Source organism: Dreissena polymorpha, chromosome 13, assembly GCF_020536995.1.
Source record: "Dreissena polymorpha isolate Duluth1 chromosome 13, UMN_Dpol_1.0, whole genome shotgun sequence".
Lineage (NCBI taxonomy): Eukaryota > Metazoa > Mollusca > Bivalvia > Myida > Dreissenidae > Dreissena > Dreissena polymorpha.
The window spans coordinates 29,106,164-29,122,187 of record NC_068367.1 but is presented as its reverse complement, the minus strand read 5'-3'; the positions used below and the strand labels follow the sequence as shown (position 1 = coordinate 29,122,187).

Sequence of the window (16,024 nt, the reverse complement as noted above, 5' to 3'; positions counted from 1 at the left end):
GGGATATTGTGGTTATCTCCGCCGTCTGTCCGGTTGACCGTCTGTCCGTCCTGGCCACTATCTCCTCCTACACTATTAGCACTAGAACCTTGAAACTTACACACATGGTAGCTATGAGCATATGTGCGACCCTGCACTATTTGGAATTTTGATCGGACCCCTGGGTCAAAAGTTATGGGGTTTGGGGTGGGGCCGGGTCAGAGATTTTCACTCATTTTTTTAGGTTATTTTACATTAACTTCTTCATTTCTACACCGATTATCTTCAAATTGATACTGAACATCTCTTATGACAATACAGTCAATCTAAACTATGCATGGCCCCATTACCAACCCTGGGGCGCCCCACCCACATAGACCACACCCACCCAAAATTGCCTTTTACTATAATTTCTTCCTTTCTACACCGATTCACTTCTAATTGATACTGAACTTCTATAATGACAATATGACAATACGGTCAATCTCAATTATGCATGGCTTCATTACCAACCCTGGGGCGCCCCTGGGTCAAACATGCGTGGTGGGGATACGCGTCGGACTCTGCTGCGCCATTTCTAGTTTCTTTGGCGAATACCTGGGTCGCTCGGGTAAATTTGACCTACTTTGGCTCAAAATTGAATTTTTCCCCTGACAGGTCATAGGGACAGGGCCACCCTATAGATGCACTCTACGAAGAGGCTGATGGACCGGTAAATAAACTTTGAAATACACACACACACGGAATGCAAGTATTTACCCCTTTCTTGTTAGCCTGCAGGATTTTGTTTGTTGAAAGATCAAACTCCAGCTTTGATGCTATCAGTAAATTGAAAACAGCTTTAGTTCCTGCAACAGAATAATCTTGAAATGTTTAAGATCAACAATATTTAATATCTACTTTTTTGTGTTCTAGTAACATGCGTTCTTTATGGAAAAAAGGCCTTGGCAAACAGCGTAGGTCTTCGCTGTTTGATTAAAGGAATTTCTGTAAGAAATATTCTAAATATAAAAATAAATATACTAAAATCCCTAATTTGGAAATAATTTGATCCAATTTAGAAGGATGGGAGAGTCCACTAGGCTTAAATGGGTTTAAATTGTAGCTAACATATATTTGATTTTAACTTGGAAGTACATTGGATTTAGCATGTATTAAATGCCATTATATCTAATATATTTACTCAAATACAGCTATATTCATTTTTAAGCTTACATTAACCTACAAAACACTTGTTTAATTATATATTAACTCCATAAATATTTGTTCAGTTTATGTTACTTATCACCACAATTACCTGTAAGTGTGTATTCGCCTCTACCAATAGTTGTTTTAAAGTATGTTAAAGTCCATTTATTTTATTTGAGCGTATGTTATTCTTCATATGATAAAGTTTTAGTGTATATTTACACCCATAAATTCATGAACCTACATTTTACCCCGTTAATTCTTTGTGTACTGTTAGAATCTGTGTACTTTTTTGTTTTGACATTTACTTACCCTATATAATTTGCCAACCAATAAATTCTTGTTCTTTGTGAATTTTTTGTTTATTTAAATATCATACAAAGCCTTGCACACTTTGTATTTATTGCTCTGACACATCAGTTACCTATGGTATCTTTGTGGGATCAGTCACCTATGATTGCCAGTGTTTTATTTCACCATTTTGGGAATGGGGCTGGGTCCCTTTGGATTGGGAAAAATCGCATCTTTTTTACTAAATTCGGGAAATTAATGTTGTTGACCTCATGCTTACGTATACTTTAAAATTGAAAATAAAAGTGATTTCAATATTATATATTCTTAGGTTCAACTTATACAGCTTGATTTTAAGATAATTGACATGCTTAGACTTATAATAAATCTTTTCATGTTCCCCACCACTATAGTGGGGGACATATTGTTTTTGCCCTGTCTGTTGGTTTGTTTGTGTGTTTGCTCCAACTTTAACATTTGCAATTACTTTTGCAATATTGAAGATAGCAACTTGATATTTGGCATGCATGTGTATCTCATGGAGCTGCACATTTTGAGTGGTGAAAGGTCAAGATCCAGGTCATCCTTCAAGGTCAAAGGTCAAATATATAGCTTCAAAGCCGGTGCAAAAGGGGACATAGTGTTTCTGACAAACACTTATCTTGTTTGGAAATGTTAAGGTCCCATTTGGTAAAAATATTATTTTTTTCCATTGGGACTAATCCCCCCTACCAGACTCAAATTTGAATATAAAAAAACAACACTGATTGTGTTACGTGATATAACATCACTTACCTATTGTTGCGCCATGATTTGACCAGGGCAGTCATGCCAGCCTGGGTGTTCTGGAAAGTCCCAGTGAACTGAATATTGTATCCATCCAATGTGCTGCAACAATACGAATGGTAATATATACACATATAGCAAAATATGCATATGACAGAGTGACATTTATAACTGTTCAATGTGTAACCAGTAAAAAAATCCATTTGAAAATTGTCTCCTTTCAGTGCATAGTAGTTTTTAACCTTTTAATCTTCTTTCCTGTACATTGAGTTTCTTGGTCGTGATTTATTTCCCGCTTTAACCACCTCAGCGCAGAGGTCTGAGCTTAGTTCTATTGGATACCTGCCACCATTACACATTACCTGATGATAATTGATTCAAATATAAGCTTTAGTTCGTAAATATTATTTATTTAATGTTTTCACGTTGTTTATAGAGAAATATAAGAACAAGAGGCCCATGAGGGCCTGAATCGCTCTACTGGCTGGAATCAATAGGGCTCAAGCCCTTGATAGTATGAACAATCTGAGTAAGTTTTAAATAAACAGACCCAAAATGGGAAATATATCGCATAAAAAAGAAGAAACGTAAACAACTTCAAATGGCTCCTTTTCAACAATAAGTTGGACAAATTTTCTTCACTCTCAATGGGGTTCTGACCCTTGATGATATAAAACATCCGTTGAAGTTTCAAAAGGATAGAAGGTTATATGTAAACAAACAAGAAATGTGTTTGTCATAAACACTATGTCCCCTTCTGCGCCGCTTTGAATTTTTGTGTTTGTTTGATCTTTGACCTTGAAGGATGACCTTGACCTTTCACCACTCAGAATGTGCAGCTCCATGAGATACACATGCATGCCAAATATGAAGTTGCTATTTTCAATATTCCAAAAGTTATGGCAAAATCTTAAAGATTTTCATTTTCTTCTCAAATTCAAGGGAAGATAATTCTGGACTTATAACTCCGATATTGCTCATTTTCAATAGGGTTTGACTCATCATTCAGATAAAAAGGTGTTTGACCTTTGACCTTGAAGGATGACCTTGACCTTGACCTTTCACCACTCAGAATGTGCAGCTCCATGAGATACACATGCATGCCAAATATGAAGTTGCTATTTTCAATATTCCAAAAGTTATGGCAAAATCTTAAAGATTTTCATTTTCTTCTCAAATTCAAGGGAAGATAATTCTGGACTTATAACTCCGATATTGCTCATTTTCAATAGGGTTTGACTCATCATTCAGATAAAGACACTGTGCAAGTTGGGAAATGATTGGATGAAAACTGTGGACTTTATTGCGTAAACAAGCCTTATTTCACAATTTTCTCAAATTCAAGGGGAGATAATTCTGGACTTCTTCACTCTCAATGGGGTTCTGGCCCTTGATGATATAAAACATCCGTTGAAGTTTCAAAAGGATAGAACTTTATATGTAAACAAACAAGAAATGTGTTTGTTGGATACACTATGTCCCCTTCTGCGCCGCTTTGATTTGATTTTTTTTTACCTTTGACCTTGAAGGATGACCTTGACCTTTCACCACTCAAAATGTGCAGCTCCATGAGATACACATGCATGCCAAATATGAAGTTGCTATCTTCAATATTGCAAAAGTTATGGCAAAATGTTTAAGATTTTTTTCTCAAATTCAAGGGGAGATCATTTTGGACTTATAACTCCGATATTGCTCATTTTCAATAGGGTTTGACTCATCATTCAGATAAAGACACTGTACAAGTTGGGAACTGATTGGATGAAAAATGTGGACTTTATTGCGTAAACAAGCCTTATTTCAAAATTTTCTCAAATTCAAGGGGAGATAATTCTGGACTTTTTACTCTGTTGTAACCCATTTTCAATAGGGTTCCAGTCCTCATTAATATAAAGACACTGAACAAGTTTGAAAAGAATCGGATGAAAACTGTGGACTTTATCCCGTAAACAAGAAAAGTCTAACGCACGCATGCACGCACGCACGGACGGATTTTAATTCACTGTAACATTTTGTTAAGGACATTATCTCAAGTGGTAGCTTGTATATATATTCACACGCGGAACATATTTTTCTTGGTTCCAAGTCTATTTTTTGTTCTTAAGTCAAAGAATAGGTTGGTAAATAAGGGCCCTGTGGTAGCTTATAGCGTTTAAAAAAATCTTTATCAATATTATTACTATCACTATAATAACAGTTAAATAACCCATTTTCTTCAGACTCTTCCCCTTATTGCCCCTACACAGACCTTGATGAAGGCATGGCCACAGCCTGGTCATGCTTGGTTTTTAACATCTCTGTGTCTGTTAATTCGTCTATCGTAAGCTTTCCTCCCTTCTTCTTCCCTTTGCCTTTCTTGCCTTTTGTTGTGTTACAAGCAGCCGATGTTGCTGATGGTGGTGACTACAACATTACAAGCTGATTTAACAAATAATTTTCACTTTCAACAATATGATATTTGGCCATTGGAGAAAAAATATCTTACTGATACTTTTAACTTGCTTATATAATATATTTACACATTTGGGCCGTGCTCTGTGAAAAGGGAATTTAATGCAAAGGCATAAAGTAATGTCCCAGATTAGCCTGTGCAATCTGCACAAGATAATCAGGGACAACACTTTCCGCTTTTATTATGTTTTCGTTTAAATAAAGAAAGCTTCTTCTTAGCAAAAATCCAGTCAAACCGGAAAGTGTCATCCCTAATAAGCCTATGCAGACTGCACACGCTAATCTGAGATGACACTTTACGCACTTGCATCAAACCCCTTTTTCACACAGCAAGACCCATTTCTATGTTTAAAAAGTCCCTTTTACCATGCATTTACCATGCTATAAAATATATTTTATACATGTATGCATCTTTTGACGATTTAAAAACCTGAAATTAAAAAGCGTTACAAATGCGAAACAATTGAATAATTTGGAAAGTTCTGTTATTATTGTTACACTTTGCTACACAACAAGGCTTGCTTATATAAAGTATACAATACATCATTAATTGTATGAGCAAGGATGATTGAGCGGTTTCAGCGCTTGACTTTTATTCCAAGGGTCAGCGGTTTGTGCCCAGTTAATGATTTTTTTTTCTTTCTTTAATGTTATTCCTGTTTTGTAACTGGAGCTATTTAGTTCCACTGTTCACATTTATCAATTAAACGCATTTAATCACAAACATCAATACATGCCAAGATCTGTGAAAAGGTCCCTTTTACACTCACCCATTTCGCATATGAATTCATTTTAACACCGGAATAAATGTTCTAAATGTGTGTGAAATTCCATTAATCATTCTGAGGAAACTAGCTGACCAAAAAAATGTTAACCTACTAAATATAGATATTTGATGTATCCCACTTTGCCCATTAGCTCATTTTAATATGTGAATTTATATTACGTATTGTATACAGTTTGAAAAAAATGCATCAAGCCATTTCTGGGACACAAGCGTACCCAAAATGATAAGCCAAACTAGAACAATGACCCGTTTCATTGGATCTTGAATAAATGTGACATTTAATGAAAGACAAGCTAAACGGATTTCTGCTCAGAAGAAAAGTGAAAATGGCTTTATTCAACCAGCCTAAAAAATGCAGGCTGTTCAGATTTTATGCTGTTTGCTGCTTTTCAGATCGTAGGACTAGGAATAAAGCCTTCAAAATTTGAATCTAGTAAGAAAAGTCTTAAACACCAGAGAAGCAGTATAAAAGGGCCACAACTCACAAAATGTCTACTTTTCAGTTTAACACTGGTGTGTAAACAGCAGAAAACGAAAATGATTTTTTTCATAATATTTAATTTTGTATTTAATATTTTCCAATGAAATTTGGCATACATATACTTCAGTAAACAAACAATATGTATGTGTAATTTGGTGATTGTAAGTTATATAGTAACTGTCATTGAGTAACAGAAAAAAGTTGTTAGTTCTCTGCTTGAAATTCAAATTTCCCTGTAAATGCTAAGCACCACCCACTTGAAAGGTTATGAACTTCTCTCAGCCAGTATCTAGCAAATGACTCAGATCAAGTTTACATGTAAATACAGATTCAACACTATACCAATTTGCTGTCTGCTCAAACACGTGTTTCTGTTTATAAACACTCTAGTATTATCAGCGAAGCACTGTCAGATAAACCCAGCCCACTAGTTAATGTAGGTTAACATTTTACCACCGCAAAATCAAGCAAGTGAGATCTGGCTTTTAAATTATATATAATTTTTTTCAGGGACTACGAATGAGCAAATGTGTATCTGTGTGGTAAAAGGTAAAATCCTACAGTGTACTTGAATTCTCCAGCATTCGGCTGATAGTGGACGATATACTGTGGCAGTATGTGATACTTGTTGAAGATGACAAGCTCTTTCTTGCAGGGAGACACGTGGGAATCGTAACCTTTCATCAGGGAATGCCCGTGAATAAGCTTCGTACACTGATAGGCCTGAAATATCACGTAAATTACTATTACTGAATTATGAAATTCCAAACAGGAATTCGGAAATTTGAACATTTTCCTCAATTTAGAATGTGCCTTTCACAGGTGCTTTATATTGAAGGAAAAAATCACTGTGTTTCCAATCAATGTGTCAGAAACAAACATAAAATTTAACGCACTGGCAGTTCAAAGCGAATGAAGTGATAAAAATATATCATTTTGATTTTTCTTTATATTCATAAACACATTAATAGACTTGTTTCTTTCATATCATATATGTATAGCATAAAAAAGGAAAAGGACCAAAATAGCACTACTATATTTAGAATCGTGGTGGTGTGATGGATATGGTGTCCTCCTAGCAATCAGAAGGTTATGGGTTCTATCTCCACTGTGGGAGTGTTCGTAAGATCTCCCACCAAGAACTGGTTCTAGGCCCAAGAAATGGACTTGAGAGCGTTTCAAGCAAGCCTGAGGCTTTCGATGCAATAGAGCTTAAATAAATAGGTTTTAACTTAATTTAGTGTCATAAACAGTGAAATAAGTTTAAAATCTACCAATCTGGTAAAAAGGCTACTATTTTTCTGCATATATAGTTGATATTTCATAGTCGAACAATTAACAAAGGGCCTTAATTCTGCCAAAGTTGGTCAATACCAGATTCCTTATTAAACAATTACATATGCATTCAAACATCATCTGTGTATAACTTTATTGATGTTAATCTGTCAATAAATAAGTCTAAATTTGCTGTTTATTTACAAAGAAACATCTCCGAATTGAATTGTTTCTAAAGTATTCCCACATCAATGAAGGTTCAAAAGGTGTCTATCAGATTAGCCTGTACATTCAGCACCAGCTAATAAGGGAAGACACTTTCTGCCAACACTGAATTTTCTTTTAAACCCGACTTTTTTAAAAATAATTTTCCATATAAAGTGGTGTCATCCCTGATAAGCCTGTGCCCACTGCACAGGCTGATCTTGGAGAGACTTAATGCATATGCACTGTAGGTTTCCCCAGAACAAGGCTTAATTGAAACATCAACAACCAAGTTATTATACTTTGCCCGGTAGAACTTGGCACAGCAGCAGTTGTGTTGCGCCCTGGATGTAACCCATGGAGTAGGCGGGGTATTCACTGAAGTAGACTCCCTTACCATACCAGCCTGTGTCCGTACGATGTGCATGGCCATTGTCACCTGCAGCATTCAAAACTATATGAGCCGTGCTCTGTGAAAAGGTGGTTTAATGAATGTGCGTAAAGTGTCGTCCCAGATTAGCCTCTGCAGTCCGCACAGGCTTATCAGGGACGACATTTTCCGCCTAAACTTGATTTTTTCTACGAAGAGACTTTCTTGAAATGAAAAATATCATAAAAGCGGAAAGTGTTGTCCCTGATAAGCCTGTGCAAACTGCACAGGTTAATCTGGGACGACACTTTACGCACATTCACTAAACCCCTTTCCAAAGACAACGGCCCATATATACTGAAATAAGTTATTATAAATGTGATATTTTAATGTGAAATCTTAATTGAGTAAAGTGTCGTGTCTGATTAACCTGGGCAGTCTGCTCAGACTAATTAGGGAAACAATTTTCTGCTGTTATTGAAATTTTGTGTAAGTGGAGTCTCTTTTAAACATAAATCCAGTCTTGGCCTGAAGTAACGTCCCTGATTAGCCTGTTCAGACATCACAGGCTAATCTGGGATGACACTTAATGCACGAGCATTTAATCAATTTTCCAGGAACGTGTCTCAAAAACTGAAACTTAATATAAATGTTCATTTATATCAACAATAAACAATTCTTTAACACAATGTTGACAACTATTTATCACCTACAATGTATGTTATAACTGTTTGTATTTGCAGTGAGAATGCGATAACACATTACCACATTACTGGAAAGGAGGACAAATGTTGTTTTCATAAGCGCTTGCCACAATGAAAATATGTAAAAAGCATTCTTTATGTGACAAGAATTATAACTTTTGTCAGATCTCTATGCAAACACTTGATAACAACAAACATCCACAAATAAAATATGACATAGTCCACAGAAGAAGGAAATAATTTTTAAATTTTCATTATATTCATTTATCATTTTTTTGTTTTATTTAAAAACCTTTTATACTAAGTGAGTTAAGCTCGGAATATGAACTTTGACTATAGGGAATTAACTCTGTAAATCCTTAAGCCTGAGTTATGGTTCTCAAACTTCTCCTTAAAGCCCTCCATCATTCTATTTTGTTTCATTTGAATCCCTTTAACACTTCCTGTGTTCCGCACAAAAAGCAGCATAGACAGGCTGACAGACAGCATAGGCTAATCTGGGACGACTCTTTACGCACATGCATTAAACCCCATTTTCTCAGAGCGTGCCCCAATTGTACTTTATACACAAAATACTACTCACCGGGTATTTTGAATCCAGTCTCACATATAGGCTTGATATTTGTCTCCATTGTGCCATGAAACGCCAACACGGGGTAGGAGAACTCCTCCCCATGCTTCTTCTTTAAGCTTTCTCGACATTCCCTAAGAGAAAACGGTCAAGGTTTTAAGTTTAGGGTTTATGGTCTATTGATGATGGTTCATGTTCACAAGACTTTTACATTTAACCCCACAATTACTGGGATAAAGGTTGTCCGTTTAACCCTTTCCCACTTAGAAGCAAAGTGAAAATGGCTATGTGTAGCAGCATAAAACCAGAACAGCCTGCAAGTAACTTGCAGTCTGTTCAGGTTTAATGCTGTTTGTTGCTCATCAGTATCTAAGGGTTGGAAATGAAGCCTTTTAAACTTAAATCTAGAAAGAAAGTCTTTAACTAAATTCAACTTTCTATGGGACTAAACTTGCATCAAATACGTATCTAAGTGGTAAAGGGTTAACCCCATTTAAACTCAGCTCAGTATGCAGCCACGGTATGTTTGATTATTTCCCTCAAAGGTACACATTTGTGCACCTCATTGGAGAGGAGCAAAGGTGGATTCAAACCAGAGACCTTCGGATTTCTTGACCAGCGTCCCACCACTGTTCCCAAAAGAAATAAATTAAAAGAACCACAGTATAGAAAGAAACAAAGTGAATTTTTATCTTGTAAAGAAACAAGCACATTAAAAAACAAAACCATGCTATCATAAATAAGACAAGTGTTGACTGTTAGATTGACAGAAACTGTCTACAGAAAATATTTAATGATAATTGCGACATCAGTTACTAGCTTTTCACAAAAGCTCACACAACTCAAACTTTCCACAAGCACTTTACCTGTTACTTGTGATTCAGACTTGCTCAGAATCTGAGATACAAATTTGCACGCCTGTGAACCGTTCTTAGTCTCAGGCAAACTATATTCGGATAAACTTGGGATTACTGAGCACAGCTTATTGGCTAAATTTGTAAAACTAAAATAAATTTGTGCTTAGTTAAGCTTAGAAATAAAGCAACTAAACTAACCTGAAGTGATGCACCAGATCTGGATTGAGGACATATTCCACTTTCACTAAATTGGTTTTACTGAAATGAAGCCACACAAACAGTTTGCAAAAATTGAACATGTAAAAAACAAGAGATGTGTTCGTCAGAAACACAATGCCCCCTATTGCGCCGCTTTGAAATAAAATTTCAATACATATATAAATTTGTATATCATTTGGCAGGTTTAGAAATTATCTCCCTTTTATAGCTTATTACTTCCCTTGGATTGTATTTTTTTACTTTTGACCTTCAAGGATGACCTTGACCTTAAAATTTGTTTTTTATTATATCCTTTAAAAAAATATTACTTCCCTTGTGAAATTGATCTGTACCTGCCAAATGATATAAAATAGAAATTATCTCCCTTTAAAGCTTGTTACTTACCTTGGATTTTGTTTTTTGACCTTTGACCTTGAAGGATGACCTTGACCTTTCACTACTCAAAATGTGCTGCTTCATGAGATACACATGCATGCCAAATATCAAGTTGCTATCTTCCATATTGCAAAAGTAATTTCAGTTCAACTGCTATATGCCACCCTACCTGGGGCATTAAAACTGCAATTATAATTTATACATTGAGAACTGTACTTTAAACAGTACACACATTATAATGTATGTACAATGTTTGCAACATAAATGTAGACAGTGTAATAGAAATAAATATACATTTATTAAAAATAACTGTTAAAATATGCTTTAAAGAGAACCAAATGTAATCATATAAAGCTAACATTTAAGCAAACTTTGCACAACTGAAAACACATAAGTTAACTCTACCAGCAGAAAACATTAAGGAATAAGTTCAAACATTCAAGGAATAAGTTAAGGAATTAATTCAGAATCATTGATTTACTAGTTTTTTTATATCAAACAGAGAACATAATGACATCCACATGTGATACACAGGCCCTCAAGAAATGCCTCTGAAACAAGAGAGCCATGGGCCCTGGGGCGTTCACCTGAGACCCTAAGGCACTGAACTTTTCTGAGAAGGTGGAATTCAGAAGAATAAAAGAACTTTATGATACATGGATATTTCATTTATTGTGAAACACTTTTGATAATTGAATCTTTCCAATAAGAAACAAATATGTAGATATGTAAAACCTTACTTTAATTTATGGGAGACAACTCTATTGAAGCAACTCGGTTTGCCAGTGGCTGGCTAACTCATCTAAACAACTAGAAGACTATTTGGCTACTATTGCTTATCATTTTTTAAATTTTGAAACTGTCAACTAATCAACATCTCTTCTTGCATTACTATGAGACCAGCAATCCAAAGGCTACGGTTTTTATAGTTAGTAAAAAATATTTAACCCCCAAATCGTCATGGGCAAATGATGGACTATGCATAAGTGATATAAATGCAAGCAACATAGTGCACCAAATATACGCACAGAAAACTTATAAATATATCGATATTTATAATAATTTGCCACAAAGTTTTTAAAAATGAAAAACTAGGAATTATAGGAGGAATTAAAAATCACAAACACACTAAGAGCACTTAATAAAACAACTAGGAAAACTATGAGCTGCTCAAGAGCCTGGTAACAACAAATACACACCTCTGACACTTTAAACTCTTTAAAATCAGCATTTTAGTTCATTATGATTTTTTATTTGTGAGCATTAGCTCACAAATAATGCAGACCGAATTTTGCAAATCAGTATGCCTTAGCTACGCTAGGAACCGTAACCCTAGACTACCTGTGTGGATAACTCCAGTAAAATTTAGCAGACGACACAATGCTAAAAGTGTCTGCTTTAACCACCTCATCTGCCTGTTCTCACTGGTACAGTACATAGTGTGTATTTAACAGCTTGTTAGACAACGTTGACCAGTCTAGTGTTTATCATTGAAATCTGTACATATTGGCTGCTTTCAGGGAAAACGGGGCTTAATGCATGTCAAATAAGATTAGCCTGTGCACACTGATTAGCTGTATCAATGATTTGAAAAAAACACATCTCGACCTGTGTTTTAAGACACACTCTTTATAAATTTGAATGGGTTGTGGTCATTTCAAACTTGCGATATAAAAAGCTATAACATAATTTTGAAAACTGAGTTGCGTCTAAGATAATACAACAGCGAACAAATTCAGTGCCTTCAGCGCTTTGATTTAAACTTTAACTACTAACAAATCGCAAGCCTTTCAACAGGTCTATTAGTAATGAAAGAACAAGTGTGGGATTTTTTACAGTGTTTTAGTTCAGTACGCCACTCACGTCATTCCAGTATACAGCAGCCTATAAAACTGGTATTCTGCCAGACGAAAGTGGGTCTGGGCTGCAGATCCCTCCTTGTATGACCTTTCCGGGTACAGATCAAAATACTTGACCTCTTTCCCTTCTAAGGCTTCCTTTTCACCTTCCATTAGCAGGAGACCACCTGCAACCTTCATGAAAAGTCCTACATATGTTCATATTAGCCACGCTCTGTGAAAAGGGGGTTTAATGCATGTGCACAAATTGTTGTTCTAAATAAGCCTGTGCAGTCTGCTTAGGCTAATTAGGGACGACACTTTCCACGTTTATTGTATTTTTCATTTACAGATAAGTCTCTTATTAGCAAAAATCCAGTTTAGTTGGAAAGTGTCGTCTCTTATTAGCCTGTGTGGACTGCACAGGCTAATCTGGGAGAACACTTTACACACATGCATAAAACCCCTTTTTGCAGAAATAACTCATATGAAACTTTATAGATAATAAACAATTTCCTGAAAGCTCATAAAGAGTGTCAGTCTTCAGTCCAACAACCTTACAAAACTTGCTAGACCGAAATGAAATTACTGGATCAATTCTAAAAGAATAACTTTTGAACCCACATAAAATATGCCAGTCTCATTAGTCGGAAAGATGGTTTTAGGAAAGTCAGTTAAATTTGGTATAATTCTATTATGCTGAAATACACTGAATAGATGTTGGTGACAAATGGGATTAATTTACAACTAATTAAAAAACTTTCGTACATGTATACAAATTGTATACTATCTCAAATGTGTACATATTAGCTCATTGTATTGATAAACAAATATCTAGGATAGCAATCAGATAATGTAGCAAAAACTTCCAATAGAAATGGAAGTTTTATGCAAATACATATTTTTAAACTGAAATTGGTCATTAATATGTATGATTATAAGATGAACATTTAAAATCTGTTGTGTGTACAAATTGTTTCTCAGGTAGCAGAAATATAAGCAAGCTGGTGCTCACTACCCTTGATTCATAACGCGGGTTTGGGCCCCATAATTTTCTGAGAAAGACAAGTGTTCCGCGGTTGGAGACATATGCCCCCCCTCAAACGTGGCCTTAACCGTGACCTTTGACCTAGTGACCTGAAAATCAATAGGGGTCATCTGCCAGTCATGATCAATGTACCTATGAAGTTTCATGATTCTAGGCCTAAGCGTTCTTGAGTTATCAACCGGAAACCATTTGGTGGACGGACAGACAGACTGACCAACCGACGGACCGACCGACATGTGCAAAGCAATATACCCCCTCTTCTTCGAAGGGGGGCATAAAAATCTGTTTCCACTACACAAGAACACATAAATAAACAAATGCGGGTAACTGAGACAAAATGTATGTTTATAACCCTGAATTAGAGTATCGTGAAATCATTGATACAATACTCAATAATTAAATACATTCAACACAAAATTAGGCTGCATGAACATAATAGTTCTTGGTTTTACAACAAACACTGTATTATGTGAATTGGGAATATGACATCAATTTGGGAATAAATTGTGTTTTATCAAAAATGCATAATATGCAGTTTTATATGTTGCATTTTTCTAGTTTTATAAATTATAATTAAAACATGCAGTTTTATATGTTGCATTTTTCTAGTTTTATAAATTATAATTAAAACATATACTTGCATATATAATAGCATCATTTAAATTGATGCATAATATGCAGTTTTATATGTTGCATTTTTCTAGTTTTATAAATTATAATTAAAACATATACTTGCATATATAATAGCATCATTTAAATTGATTTTACTTCAAAAATGGATTTTTTATTAATTAAAAAAAAAATCGTCATGAAATGAAACTGTGTCCATGCCGCTCATGGACACGGTTTAAAAATACACTTTAAATGATACAAATTCAATCACTGTTCATGAAAAAGTCATGGAAAATTTCTTATTAAGTTTAAATTATAGATAATATATTACAAAATATATGTAGATCATGAAATGAATAGTTTTGTTTGAGAAAATCACCAAAATGATGTCCATTCCCAGTTTGATGTCTTATTCCCAATTCACATTATACAGTGTTAACAACTGATTTGGTACATTAAAGCTAACCTCTTTTTGCAGCCTGCTCACTTCTTCCTCCTTCTTCTTTACTTCTTTCTTCGTTGCTTCAAGCTCTTCTTGCAGTTTCTGCTTAGCTTCAAATGCTTTCTTGATCAGCTCTTTACGTTCCCCTTCGGTCATCTTACTGTAGCTTTTTACTAATGACATGCCTCGTTTGAGAATATCTTCTGACTTTACACCATCTTTTTTCTTGTCATTTGATTCCTAAACATTAAAAATCATTCTTGCAAAGATGATAATACTTTTATCGAAAAGGCTTCACTCAGATTATGGTTTTTATTGGATGTGTTTTGGGAAGGGTCATATTTCAAAGATGACCTGCAAAAATAGCTTGTCAGGTTATCGCTACATCATTGTTTGAGACAACCACACTGACACAAATAAATTGCCTCACCTAAAATATCAGGTCTTTAAATCGTTTTGGGGCAAGTTCGCAAGAAAGACATGATCATGTTTACACTCATGTGAACACACTATTTCATTGATAGCTCTTCTAGGCTCATCAGCCAGCCATCAATAACAAGTGTTTTCCCTCTCATAAGAATTGGAATTGCTTCTAACTTATAGGGGTGAGTGTTGTATGGATGGATTCCCATTACACACAGTATTTTACTGTTATTATCAAAGATATATTTCATTAGGTTTACATGTAAAAAAAATAAAAAAAATAAAAATAAAAATTACAGGCCTACCTATCTGTTATGGGTACATTATCCCAAACAAACATTTTTAAGGATGGTGTTATTTATTTAATATTTTAACATGGACCTAAATTACAAATCTGTTCTTGTAAATACACAATGCAGGCTGTTTGTCTTTAAAGTTGTGTTAACATTTTATTCTTGAAACTGGGATTCCAGGCTAAAAGATGATCTCTGAAGCTAAATATGAAGTCATGCAGTGACTTTTTGGAGGCCCATAAAAAGGCATTTGGGTAAACAATTAGGCCTTATATCTCTACTCAAAAGGTACGGTAGATATTTTATCTGAATGGTGAATGTAACATTTTCTTCCCAATTAAAACTTTACAAAATTGACAAACTTTGAGGCATTATTGTAAATGCTATTTTCATCAAAAGAAGTTTAAGCATTGAACAAATTATTAAATCATTTAATTTATGTTTAAAAACAAATCAAATAAAAAAACATTTAATAATGCTTAGCAACAAACATATAAGAGTATTCACTTTTATTTGAAGGACGATAAATGTTATTCCTGTATATGTGAGTTGAAATACTGTTTATTGAATAAAGAAGCTTAACAAGCTGCAATAAAATTAATAGTTTAAAATTAATCATTTGATTACAGATTTTTGGTTTCTCATCAGTGATTTTTTGCCCCAGATAACAGCTTTTTACAGGCTGCTTCTAAATGGAAAAAAGTAATATTTTTTCCAGAAAATCTGACCAAAATTAAAAAAAAAAAGTGCACAACATTTCCAATAAACTGCTTTATTGAGGTCATTATACAGGGATATAATTTTGTAAAACTTTATAACATTAAGTTTTA

At 34.7% G+C, this 16,024-nt stretch overlaps 1 protein-coding gene across 5 annotated transcripts in view; it reads right to left on the bottom strand.

Moving 5' to 3' along the window:
• LOC127855149 (uncharacterized) overlaps window positions 1–14,726 on the bottom strand; it is a 177,634-nt gene extending 162,908 nt beyond the window's left edge. For 2 of the 5 annotated variants that reach the window (XM_052390555.1, XM_052390554.1), the window contains exons 1-7: window positions 14,503–14,726; window positions 12,402–12,571; window positions 10,143–10,202; window positions 9,100–9,221; window positions 7,745–7,881; window positions 6,532–6,686; window positions 4,493–4,647 (exon numbers count right to left, since the gene is read on the bottom strand). In XM_052390555.1, the coding sequence (XP_052246515.1) occupies window positions 4,560–4,647; window positions 6,532–6,686; window positions 7,745–7,881; window positions 9,100–9,221; window positions 10,143–10,202; window positions 12,402–12,571; window positions 14,503–14,661 (891 nt within the window). In that variant the 5' untranslated portion in view covers window positions 14,662–14,726 and the 3' untranslated portion in view covers window positions 4,493–4,559. Of the gene's footprint in view, window positions 1–738; window positions 828–2,253; window positions 2,347–4,492; window positions 4,648–6,524; window positions 6,687–7,744; window positions 7,882–9,099; window positions 9,222–10,142; window positions 10,203–12,401; window positions 12,572–14,502 lie in introns of those variants that run through there. The other 3 variants (XM_052390550.1, XM_052390551.1, XM_052390553.1) reach the window with 3 other exon arrangements.
• Window positions 14,727–16,024: the final 1,298 nt, after the last annotated feature.